General features: G+C 36.9%; 1 protein-coding gene across 2 annotated transcripts in view; it reads right to left on the bottom strand.

The window, feature by feature from the left end:
* The window catches only part of BCKDHB (branched chain keto acid dehydrogenase E1 subunit beta), a 229,405-nt gene that overhangs the window by 49,064 nt on the left and 166,417 nt on the right, over positions 1–13,924 (bottom strand). The window contains exon 8 of one of the 2 annotated variants that reach the window (XM_008063337.2): positions 13,415–13,501. The exons of the other annotated variant lie outside the window; for it this stretch is intronic. Coding sequence (XP_008061528.1) covers positions 13,415–13,501 — 87 coding nt within the window. The remainder of the gene's footprint in view (positions 1–13,414; positions 13,502–13,924) is intronic. 2 annotated transcript variants of the gene reach the window in all.

Raw genomic sequence — 13,924 nt, 5'->3', positions numbered from 1 at the left:
CATTACCGAGGACTTAGCTTTACTAATGCCACTCTGGCTCTCATGACTTAGTATAAATATAGGTTCGTCAAGGTCCCATTTTTGTAAAGTACATGAGTTTTATTAAATTGATATAGCACTTAATTTATTAGGCAAATTGATACTGCATCTGTAATTAGACATTCCATTATATTAGAAGACTACTTTATCAACATGTGTGCAGTAACTCATTATTTTAATGTCCCTAAACTATGTCTTTGGAACTGCCACAGGAAAGCTGCTTTTAATAAAACACAGGATTATGTGGTGTTGGACTATTACTCGCAAAATACATTCAAGTGGGTCTGCTATGCACACTTAGGTAGAAATCTGCGCCCAGAAAAGCTCATGGTTAAAAAATAAAGCATAAATTTAGTGTCAGGATGCAGAGGCAAGAGATTCTTTGGTAGTGAGCTAAAAAGTTATGACTAAGTTTCAATTCCTTTAACTGCTAACATAAACTAGAGTTAACCATTGACATCAAAAATAAAGACTGGCAGGATAAGGAGAAAAATGGCATACGTGGTGCCAGAACATTTGAGAACACAAGTCATCTCAGGGAACACCAAGACACTGTCTTACTCTTTCTGAAAGCACCTACAATACAGGCATATATTTCGCACTATTGCTTTTTGAAGCTGGAAATTTAAAACAGATCCCGGAAAGAAGCGCAAAAGAGTGGTGATTAAAAGAGCAAATGAATACTATCAAGACCAGAAATTATCAGGGCCTGTTTTACACAATGGCACGATTATAATTATAAATGATATAAATGTAGGTTCTGAAATGTCAGTCACCCTAAGAACTTTTGAAACATAAATATTTAGACCCCTCGCTGATAAGTCAGGAGTTTTACCTTTTTTGGCTAATAATTTTGATAAAGACAAGCATATTCTGTGTGCCATCTGAAATGTAAGACTATTTTAAGCAGTACCAAATATTCTGAAGGATTAAAACAAAACATGTCTCTTCAAAGGGATAAAGAAGTAAAAATAAAGTCCCTTCTTTAACTTAAGTTTGAAAGTAAATAATCAAACATTCAACACTTCCCAATCAAATGCAAATTTTCAGACATTTCTGCAAATTAAAATGACATCTTGAACACGAACATTAATATTGATAGATTTGAAAACTCAAAACAATTAGGAACTAGATGATTTCTTACAGCCTTCATTTTCAACAGCCTGTTTTTTGAGATAAGTGCTGATTGTAACTTGTCTTAATTTTCAGACGTGTTTACATTCAAATTGAGCAGAAAATTCATTAGCAGTCGTGAATCTCTATTTTAGTGTCTATTTTAGACTCGACCATGTTCTGGTGAGCTGTGAATTCATTCATGAAAAGAGATGATGGCCTGTATAATAAAACGCAAGCTAATTTGATCTATAAATTTAATTACACTGAATTACCAAACTAAAATGAACTATCAACATCATCAACTTCACGGTCTGCCATGGGCATGACAAATTCACTGAGAAAGTTAGTTGCACTTCCAGGCGGCAGACTAGCCCGTTACTGATTGTGACTACCACGCTGAAAACAGACTGCTAACATTTCTTGGCAAATGTAATATGCTTCTTCATTTTCGCCCAAAATGTTGAGCAAGGTAGCCAGGAGAATTTGCCAGGTCATGGGTATATTCTCTGCTTGTCTTTCATGTATAAAGTTCTAAAAAAATTTTATTATAGTATGACAATTTTTCAGACAAGGTTGTGTATTTCAAAAAGATATATCTTGAACCGCCATATATAATTTCACACCAAATAAGAAAATAAAACATTGTAAGTCAATTATAATTTTATTCAAGGATACAACCAGATTTCAAGGATCATTGCATTGAGTGAAAACTACAACTCCTTCGGTTCTAAAAAACAGTTTAAAGGTACCAAATCCTAGAAATCACTGTAACTTTTTAAAGAAAGAAACGGTTTCCTCCAGAAAGCCAATTTTACTAGTTTGTCTATTCAGTCTATAAAACTTCACTGGTAAATATATAAGTGTCATCCTCAGTTTTCTAGAAAACTATAAGGGACAAAAAAGCATTCCCAGTTTATTTAAAAAAAAAACAGTGTGGAAAGAACACTAAGTAGAAAGGTAAAGGACAGTAGTACATAATATCAGTGCCCATTTCTGAAATTAACTCAACAAACGCAAAACTGACATTATTTCTTGGTCAACAACATTAGAATGATGGATTATAAAGGGCAACCATGCAGTCTAGGAGTTTTTGTGACTAAATCTATATATACAAGACAAACAAGCAAAAATATCACCTTCTGTCTAAGAAGTTGCTGCCAACAGTGATGTCTGGGGGTGAATCATTCACTTAAATTATTTTTTGAGTGCCTACTTAATCCCAGGCATGGTTCTAGGTACTGGGCTTGTAGGAGTGAACAAGTCAGACCCAGGTCTTGCACTCATAAGGCCTGCAAACTGTTGGGGAAAAGACACTAAACAAGACACCTGCAGTCATGTCAAGGGCTAGGAGGATGGTAAGACAGAAGGAGACTCTGGGGTGAGGAGTTACTTTAGACAGGGTTTTGGGGGGGCCTTTTTGAGTACGTGCTATTTACAAATTGAGGTTATTGTGGAATACACATATTCTTTTAAATAATTTCTTCAAAAAATTAATTAATTTTTTTTTTAAAGCAACAAGGGCACACTATGTTGCCCAAGCTGGTCTCAAATTCCTGATCTCAAGAAATCCTCCCATCTCAGCCTCTGAGACACTGGAATGACAGCTGTGAGCTCCTTTAAATTGTTTCAAACTCTTGATTTCAACTCAAAATCAAGGGCTCCACCTTTCAGTCACAAACTTTCTTTTGAACACATTTCCTTTCAAACATTCCAGTGGAGTTCATTTTTCCCATCCAACTGACTGTTAAGTCAGTCTTGATTAAGGATCTTGGGGGATCACCAAAAGGATGTAACAAAATGTTAACTAGAGGTGACCTAGAACACAGAGAAAGATAAGGAGGGCTGGTGTAGAAGCACTTTTTTCAAGGGACGCTACATCTCACTTGAAAAAATATTAAGGATTACATGAGAGAAACTGGAGCACTTGTCATTACCCAGAGAGATGAAACGTGGATGATATTTATTATCTGTCTGGTTTCCATCCAAAAAGATTTCCAAAAGGATGATGGTCACTCATCATAAAGCTAATTCCAAAAAAAGGATGGAAAACAGGCAGTGAGTCCAATGCTAATATCAATTGCATGCTAGTATGGTAGCCTCAATATCACTGACCAATTGATACAGGAAAATCAAATAATCTGAACTCCTCAATATAATGCCATTTCATTTTTATCATGAGAGCAATGAATCAAAATGTGCCACGCACAGGGAAACAGATACTAGTCCGGAGTTTTTTTCTTTTCACAAAATTGGGCATATAAAACACCTGTATGAATTTTCATTTACTATTACATTTAGCATTTTGTCTATACAAATATTACAATGCTGTCAACTACTCTTTTAATAATTTTGATAAATAACTAACAATCATCAGAGGAATAAACCGTAACTTATTCCTGTTGTTATCGTCATTAACATTGTTTCCATATATTCCTGTCAAATAAACAGCATTAAGAACACGCATTCTTGTGTTTAGCTCTTAAGAGAGGATTCCTAAAATTCCTCCTAAAAGTCGGAGGATATGCCCACTTTGACGAGTCTTATACACGCTCTCAAACTGATTTCCTGGAAAGATGAATCGATTTCTACATTCACCCTGTATCATCATTCATGTATAAGAGGTGCCACTCTTTTAGGTAACAAATGATACTTGATATTTCATTTTTACAATTAGCATTTTTATCCACAGAATGGCATTTTTTTTCATGTTTACTGGTCATTAGTAATTGTAAAAGTAATCTGTCTCCGACCCTTTAAATGAAGGTTGTATTAATTTCCTTATTGGCATTTTTAAGATTGTTTAACAGAATATACGTGTTACCCTTTTGTCATGTGTTTTGACATGTTTCCGGTTGCCATTATCTTTTAAATCATGCTTGTTTTTGTCATGTGAACAATTTCCATTCTATGCAATGACATGAATCTGTGACAATATGATTAAGACTGTTGCTTTTTAATTTGTGCTTAAAACTTTCTTACCTATTCCAATATGAGTTATTGTCTACATTTTTCTTTTGGACGTTATGGTTTTCATGTCTTTTCCTGAGTTTATTTAGAGAATAGAAAGATGAAGGCAGATTTGAGAGACGTTTAAAACTAACTACTAGATGGTCTGGGGGGAAGGGAGAAATGTGGATGGGGAGGGGTTGAGGAGGAGAGAGAGAAGTCAAGGAGGATGCCAAGGAAGGCACCAGTGAGAATGGCCATCATTAGTAAAACAAACAACAACAGATGCTGGTGAGGATGCAGAAAAGAGGAACGTTTCTACACTGCTGGTGGGAGTGCAGACTAGTGCAACCTCTTTGGAAGACAGTGTGGCGATTTCTGAAAGAACTAGAAATTGACCTTCCCTATGACCCAGCGATTCCCCTACTGGGAATATATCTGAAGGAACTCAAATCATTCTACAAAAAAAGATACCTGCACACATATGTTTGTTGCAGCTCTATTCACAATAGCAAAAACATGGAACCAACTGTGTTGCCCATCCAAGCTGGACTGGATTAAAAAAATGCCATACATATACACTATGGAATATTATGCAGCCATCAAGAAGGACAAATATATGGACTTTGCAGCAACTTGGATGGATTTGGAGTCGATCATACTCAGTGATTTATCATAGCAACAAAGAACAGAGTTCCATATGTTCTCACTCAGATGCGGACCTTGAACAATTATAATGCCATAAGAAAGCTATTGGCAGTAGTGGAAAACTGTCGGGGTGGGGGTGGGATTGGCAGTCGAGCAAAACTGCCAGGGGAGGGAGGGGCACACCTCATCAACAAGGGCACCTGCATGATCAATGTTTATATACCTAACCCTGAAATGTACACCACATCTTTATAATAAAAATTTTTTTTTTTTTTTAAAGTGACGTTCTATGCCGAACCAACAGCAAAAAGACACTGAGCCTACGTCCTACTACGTCATTTCTCTTCTCTCCTTCCAAGTCAAGTTTCTTGAAGCAGAAGTCTGGGTTTCGTTTTCCAAGTCACCAGTCCAAAGACAATCTGGTTTCTATCCTGGCCACTCCTCTGTTTTCATCAGTCACCAGGGTGTTCCCGTTGCCACATCCCAGGTAGAACCATCAGCTTTAGCCGACAAACTCCGGAAGCATCGAATACTGTCGGCCACATACGCCATCATCCCATTCTTCCCCACTTGTCTTCTGTAGCGGCTCTGTCCTACCTTCTCTCCAGCCAGCCGTCTCACCCTCCTTCATAGCTCTCCCTCCTCCCTTTCTCCTACATGCTGATGTCCCGGGGCTTTTTCTTCAGAAACCTTCTCTTCTTTAGACTACCTTCTTCCTGTTTGACCTCAGCCATCATCATGAGAGGATGAATCCTTCAGCTCTTCCTACAGATTCTCCCCTGAGCTCCAGAGACAAATTCTCATCCCCATCTCGGATTCTGCAAGCCCAGAATGCACTCGTTTTCTTCCACAAAAGATGTACTTAAACCTATCTTCCGATGATAGTCCCCATCTCTGTGGAACTACACCTCTCCTCAAACACCAGCCAGCCTAGACACCAAGCTGGGCCTTATTCTTGGCTTCTGCACTTAAGTGTCTGTTCCACTCCGATCTCATCAGTCAGCAAGTCTTTCAGATTCTCCCTCCTGTGATTCCTAAAGTTCTTCCCAGCCTTCGCCCACATCCTTGGTATAGAAGGTAAGACCCTCAAATCTCTCATCCAGTTTACTCAAATACAATCATGGGTCACAGGCAACAAGAATACTTTCTGAGAAATGCATCACTAGGCAATTTTGTGGTTGTACAGACATCATGGAGTAGACATACACAAACCTACGTGGTACATCTATTTTTATTTATATATATATTTCCTATAGAAAACCAAATGTCCCAGCACCTTGGTGAACATCAGTCATCTCCCCTGCCTGATCTGCAAAGTCAGCATCAAGTGCCATAGATTGAGCTTCTATTTATGGTCCATTGTGTTCTCATGGAACCATGAAGTCTGTTGTTGACCACAATGTCATTGTACACACATGACTGAAGTTTTTAAATAAACCTCCATCGTGTCCTGCTTCGTTTCTTCCCAAGGCATTCTCAAAAACTGCCAAAGAGCTTTTCTAACTTGTAAATCCATCCACATTAATCTCCTACTAAAAATTCTTTAATTACACGCCATGGACTTAAATAATGATAATAACTATGACCTCTTTTTTTTTGAGTTCCTACTACTTCCTATTTGTCAGGAACTCAATAAAGTGCATTTTAAATATGTTATATGAGAAAATGATATTTATATCTATGTGACCTGGCTTTACTCTGTCATTTTTACTTCCTCTACACAAAAACAAATTCCTTAGTAGTTAACATTCTTAAGAATTTAACTCCTATAAACTTCATAGCAACCTGGATGGACCTAGAATCTATAACACTGAGTGACCTATCACAGAAACAAAGAACTGAGTATCATATGTTCTCACTTATAAGTGAACCTTGAACAAGTATTGTAATGCTATAAGAAAAGGATTGGCGGTAGTGGGAAACTGCCAGGGGAGGGTGGGGGTAGGAATTGGCAGCAGTGGGAATCTGTGGGGCACAGTTCATCAACAAGGGTACATGCATAATGAGCATCTGTATACCTAACCCTGGATTGTACCCCACATCTTTAAAATAAAAATAATAATTTAACTCCTATTTGTCAATCCTTACCTCATACAAAGCCTCACAAGCAGTTACTCTCCAGCCGTACCAAAATATTAATTCCTCAAATAACAAAAACGTCACCCACCTCCTTATTCATATCATTCCTTCTGCTTGAAATACCCACCTACCTTCACTCCCAGGGATACAGTCCTCATCTAAGAGTTAATTTAGCTGCCATACCTGAGTTAGGTGAATAAGTATTCTGTAATCCGGCTCTCTGACTACACCATCCTAGTATATAATATACTATAATTATCTGTTTATCATCCATTTCTTTTAAAAAAAACTCTGAGTGCCTCTAAAAGAAGGAATCCCACTGCTTGGATGTAATGTCTGTATTAAGGCTATGCTCAGCATACTCAATAAAGGATGGTTGCAAGACTTCACTATCATTCAGGAAATAGCTAGTAGGCCAGTGTGATCAGCAAATTGGAGTGGAAAACGGATGTGAGAAATAACACTGGAAACAGAGGTTTGGGTAGATCAGAATCTTAAGAGCAAAGATAAAGATCTGTTGCTATAGCCAAAGAAGATCCATGAGAGGCTTTCAAACAAACAATGGGCCAAGTTTGATATGTGTTTTAAGAAAATAATGGATAGGAACGTGATGAGAGGTCAGAGGCTGGAGTCAAAGATAAGGAGACAGTTTAATAGGTCCACAAAGAGGTGAGGAGAAAAAGAGTTCACTTTGAGATAAGCTGATACCTGTAAATGGGCTAATATCTGTGTGCATATGTTATCTTTGCTCTCTGCTTCACATTCAAATCCTTCCATACAAACCATTTTCTCATACTTTTTTTTATCACTACAAAAATCAGTGTGAAGTTGAAATTTGGAATGTAAGGTTCAATAGCAGGTCAAATCTCAAAGGTTTCAAATTTGCAGGTTTCAAGAGTAGCCATGCAAACGGTTGATACTTCCCAGGAAAGAACGGCTGAGGTTGAAAGGATCGCCGGAACCCAGCGGGTCGAGGCTGCAATGACTGGGAGCGGCCACTGCACTCCAGTCTGGGTGACCGAGTGAGACTCCAACTCAAAAAAAAAAAGAGGAAAAGGCTGATGATGGAACTTGGCCATCCCCTCACAAGCAGAGGAGAGGATGACAGAGGAGACCAGGAGTGGTCAGGGCAAGGAGGACCAAGAGAGTACAGCGTGGGTTTAACTTCAAACCATGATGAGGCCGTTCTATTCACAAGGCTTTCCTAAACAGATTGCGACTTTGGTTCCTATCTGTGGCCATAGAAGCTGGTCCCAGAAACACCAAACAGGCCTCAGGGCATAACTGCTGTTTAAAAAAAAGGTCTTTCTATATCCCAACACTCTGATAAACTGTTTTTCTGGTGCTCTGGCTCCATCTTTTAGTATAGAAGTGTACTTCTGATTGTTTTGCTTTTGGGGGGAAATGTTTTGTAACACTAGTAAAAAAAACTGAGATTAAAAAATTGCAGTAAACTACTTATCAGATTGATACTGTGATAGTTTTCTCTGAGGACTCTTAATTTATTGACATGGTACTTTTAGTTAAACATATTTCCACAGTGGTAAAAACTCAAGACCATACGGTAGCTTTTACCCTCTTCTTAGATAGATGTCTTTAAACAGAGTGGCTGTAATTTAGTAGTAATATGTTTATTTAAAAAATCCTTCTGTATAAACCTTTCTAACATGAAACACTGAGAAAAGCAAAATTCCCTTACTTGAGAGTTATAAAACTTTTCTTTTACACAGGGATTCATGTAGGCCCTATAAAAAGCCTTTCAAACGATTAGAATCTGATAATATTTAAAAATATATGTCAATATGCACAATTTCTGAGTTTCTACTCTAAAAGAGACCGCACAGAAAGGATGTAACAATGGTATGGAAACTTACCATCCTCTCCAATTGGACTCTTTATTGCAGACTTATTGCTTCCATGTGTTTAAAAAAAAAAATCAAACTTTTAAGCCAACCACATCCCTAAAATTTTTGGCACACTTATTAAGCACTGAATCCAGAGGGGGAAAAAGCCATTTTATTATTATTATTATCACACAAATTCTATCAGACTCAGGACTTATTTCATCATTATGGGAATGTGTTGGAAATTAATAATAAAAGTTGCTTTCTGTAATGCTTTTTAAAATATCATGCTATCCAAAGCTACTAAAAAAAAAAAAACAAAAAAAAAAACCCACCAAGTATTTGGTCTCAATATAGAAATACGTAACGCCTGTGCCGAACACTGCATTCTAGAACATAAAATATTCATTAATTGGGGGGAATATTAAAATAGATTTTTTTGCACATTAAAACTTTTTTTTGAAAAGCTGTGATTACATAAAGCTGAAGAATATAAGCACCACATAAACTAATTCCTATAATTTTCTGAAACCATGAAATCTTTGCTCAAACTGTACAATAACAAGGACAATGAATTATCTAAACTCTGGAGTCCTTGCATGACTCCCCAAAAGAAGCCCTTCAAGCTGCAGTATATGTCAAATGAAAGAACAGGCGGAAGAAACTCCCTCATCCCAAAATGAGAACAGATGGAAATGTAAAACCAGATCGAAACAGACAATGAAGCCTTAGATGGCCGATCAAGACCTCGTCCCCAGAGCAGGGCCAAACACACCAGACTCAGTTTGTTCTGCCTCTCGTTAATTTCCATTAACTCCAACAGAAATGCAGCACACTTCTTAGATTAGATGCACTGTTTTTTCAAAAAAATTTTATAAGCATTTATTTACATACATAAACTTTATGAATTACTAATAAATGTTTTAAAAACTTATGTCTAATCAATGTAGTCTCCTAATTGCTTTTTTGAGTTTAACATTATTTCAAACTAAGACTGTCAAATATATATATATATATACACACATATATATTTACACATAATATACACATATATTTTTGAGTTGGAGTCTCACTCCGTTGCCCAGGCTAGAGTGCAGTGACAAGCTCACGGCCACTCCAGCGTCAACTTGCTGGGCTCCAGGGATCCTTCCACCTTGGTCTTTCAAGTAGCCGGAATGACAACTGCATGCTGCCACACCCAGCTATTTTTTTTTTTTTAATTTATTGTAGAGATGAGGTCTCACCAAGTTGTCCAGGCTGTTCTCGAACCCGTGGGCTCAGACAATCCCCTCACCACGGCCTCCCAAAGTGCTGAGATGACAGGCTTGAGCCATAACACCCGGCCAAAAATATTTTTTAAAATAATAAAATAAATAGTTTCATGAAAAAGAAGCGGGAGACATAAACAAACTTAAGACGTGGTCACTGATTTCCTTGTAAGATGGAAGAGCAATCTACCATAAACTAAAGAATTCTGTAAATCAATTGTGACTACATCTTATTCAGTCTTCATATTTTATCTTATACTAAGAAAACCCTTTAGAGTAGCACCAATAACTCTTATTAAAAAAAAGTTCCTTTAGTTTTATATAGCACCTAATTTTTCTATCTAAAAATACCAATTATATACTTAAAAGAATATTCTCTATAGCATTGTATTCTCATCAGTTTTTTTATTTTTAATATGGGTGATAACTTAAAATTTGACAAAAACAATATTTCAGACTCGGGTACTCTCAGATTTTAATGTATTTAAAAACAATTTTATTATTAATATCATTCTCTTATGATATTACCTTAGAAGCAATTTTGTAGGCTTAACTACAAACAAAATAGTGCCTGTGAAGCAAATGGTTTTTTTATGTATTTTAACATAAAATTTGCATTCATTGAAACAACAGCAACTCAATATTTTAATCAGAAGTCCTCAAATTTATATTGTTCTCATTCGTGACTTCCAACTTCTTTCCAAGACGACCATGAAAAGTTATCCATGTATATTTTTCCTGCTGTTCCAGAAAGTTGGCTTTCAATATCTTAACCCTGATTTTTAACCTTACAAAATACAGAAAACAAAAATACAGAAATATAAATCATTCTGAGTGGTGAAAGCAACCGCACTTCATGCTTAGGTGATTTCAGTTTAAACAGCTCAAGGCACTCATAATCTGACACAGGTCTCCTTTAACAATATGTAACAAGGCCTTCCCTAGAGATGCTCACTACAATGCATTGCATTTAGCTGAATGTGTGCACAAGAGTCACTGGATGTAGATTTTATCACTCAGACTACTCAAAATTATATGCAACCACTACTGAAAAAGAAAAACACACAGGGAACAAGTTTTCTTTTTTTAAACCTTCCTTACCAATAGATAAAAGTCACAAAAGGCAAACACTTGAGACTGTTGTGCTTATTAAATCTTCTTAAAATTCCTTTTCTGCACTTTCTATTTGTGCAAATAAAATCTGAAATAAGCAAAGCACCTGGGTACATTTTCAAATTCATGCTCATACTAATAAAGCAAAATTCAGATTACCCCTACACATATTATGGTATCATCTTCATTAATTTTGTGGTAGGCTGGTTGAATAATTTTACTGTGACAAACAGAAAACAGGTTATAAGGAAACCAAAATGTCTATCTTCCTCTTGGAGACTAGGGAAATTTCAATAAAAAATGCATATGTACACACTTAGCATTTATTCAAGACTAGTCCTAGATAGTCTACTGTCTTCATAAACTGGGTAAGTCACAAGAACTCTGGTGACAAACATTCATCTATAAAAGGAATACGGTTGGCTTAGGTCAATATTTCTCAAACTATAGACTGTGGACACTTGAGATGTATGATCATATTCTTGGAAGCCTGAGAATGTTACAAGATATCTTGCAATATACAATATAAATATGCCTATATTCTGATATACAATATAAATATGCCTATATTCTGATAATTTCATTGATCATTTTTACCACTGATTCTTATCATATAATTTCAGATCTGATTTTGAAAATATGTTTATGAGTATTGATGTTAGCTAGTTACAGAGACTATGTTTAATCCTTAATATAGTGTTTCTAAAATTGGAATTCACTATGTATTCTTAGGGCCTGAGAAACATTTTTCATTAACATGAGTCCACATGCTATTCAAGACCAAGGGACACTAGATTAGATTATCTATCTTCTTTTCAGTTCAAAAAATGTTCTATTGTATTGCAGTCTATCAATAATTTATGGAGATCAAATTTTAAAAGCACACTTAGAGAAAGCAAACTTCACAAAAGATGTCATGATATATAATGCAACTACGTTCTACTTGTTTTCCTTTTGAAATTATATGCAAAGAAAGCTTTTGAGATAACAATAAGCAGTCAGTAGGCAAAATTAAACAGGGCTGTCAAAGTTTTTATAAGTAATGGTCACTAACTATCATTTCACATGGTTGAACTACATACATATAATTAGAAGTCAGAAAATCCAGTATCTTTTCCAGTTTGCCTCTGGCTTGAAATAACATCTTGGCATTACAGTGATTCAATCGTGAAACCTCATTTTTTACAAATTTAGTACATCACGCTACTTGGTGAATAAAATGTGCCATAAATACCGAGAAGTCATATTTATGATGTTTTAAATTTTAATTTATATAATAACTAGGAAAATAACAAATCTACAAATACTTGCTTTTCTTAATTTTACCTGTGACTATATACAATGTAAAAATAATTTTATCTTTGACTGAATGCAATTATAAAATATTATGACCCAGTTTTTAAAACATTTATGTTCAAATTTACTTCATCTCATTTGAAGCTATTTGTAATTTGCTAATTAGCACTTAAACATATTTTATTGGTAGAAATCTAAATGACTAAAAGTTTAAAAATAAAAATGTATCCTTACTCACACATCATAATTTTAAATTAAATTAGAAAGCCATATACTCTAAAATAAATTCTCCACTCATGTGTATCTTAGTAATTAAAGAGTCTTAACACCAGTAAAGAGAAGACGTTTGCCAACTGTAAAAGATTCTAAATTTAAATAAATATGCTTTACATTAAAAATAATTATCTAATGTACAAATAATAATCTATGAATATAACTTACTCCTACTTTGTAAATATTATAATATTTCATTTATAAATTATAAAACTAAATTATCTTATGCACATCTATAACAAAAATGTTAATAAAAATTTTAAACTCTTCCAGGGAGTGATTGCAGAATCTTTTTCTGACAGGTAGCCTCTTAAGTGAATTTTTTTTAAAGTAAGTTTTTAAGCCACTTCGAAAGCACTGCCAGTATCAATTACACTAAATAAAATTATTTTTAAATTCCTTATTGAATTTAAATTATTAACTTGGGAGGGATTTGAGAAGCCGAAGGCGGTAAAAACCGAAGCTCGGTTTCACAGTCAAGCAATCCCATAACCATCTTCAATCACACGGAGGGAGAACCCGCAGGTTGCAGCTGGGAAGATGCCCCTTGGCGGCCCCCAGGGCAGACGTCCCCGAAATCCGAGTCCGAGCCTCACGGCCTCCACCTGGCGCCTTCCCAGGAAGGCCTTTCCCACTCAGCGCTCTAAGGCCTCTCTTCTGGAAGACGCGCGGCATCAACAGCTCGGGCCGCGGGGCCGGCGTGGGAAAGGCGCGCCCTTCCCCCCGCACCGGGTCGGCGCGCATGCGCGAGTGGGCACACGTGCCGGGCGGGGCGCTCCTGGCCTGACTCACCTGCACGGTGGAGCTGATCTCCGACGCGAAGCCGCCGGTCAGGGGAGCCTCGTGGCTGATCAGCAGCCGCCCGGTCTTGGCCACCGACTGCAAGGGACAAGGGAGACGGGTGAGCGGAGGCTGCGTGTCGGGCCCACGACGGGCACTGTCACGCGGTCACAACAGCCACCAACACACCCGCGAAACTCGGGCATCCGACGTCACGCCAGATGCACGATCACGGGTGGGCCTCACCTCTTGCGTCTGCACGGCTAAACACTTCTCAGCATGCCTCAGAATCCCAGTAGAAAAGAAAAACGAGGTTTGCGGGTCTACGCATGTAATTTAAAGGTGCACCCCTCACTCTATTTGCGTTATAAAAGGATTTACGATCCTGAATGTTTTCATGACTTAGTTTCAGCTTTTGCCTACGTGTCACCTTGAGAATGAAAGTACTTTCTGTGCACGTTGGGATGTGTTTGCGTATAATAATAGTAGTCTTAGGAAATTTTGTTTTGTGGAAAGGAAAAA

This window comes from Carlito syrichta, unplaced genomic scaffold (assembly GCF_000164805.1).
Source record: "Carlito syrichta isolate Samal-C Ts95f unplaced genomic scaffold, Tarsius_syrichta-2.0.1 Scaffold306754, whole genome shotgun sequence".
NCBI classification, from domain to species: Eukaryota; Metazoa; Chordata; class Mammalia; order Primates; family Tarsiidae; genus Carlito; species Carlito syrichta.
The sequence above is the reverse complement of the archived record's forward strand: the minus strand, read 5'-3'. Positions and strand labels throughout refer to the sequence as shown.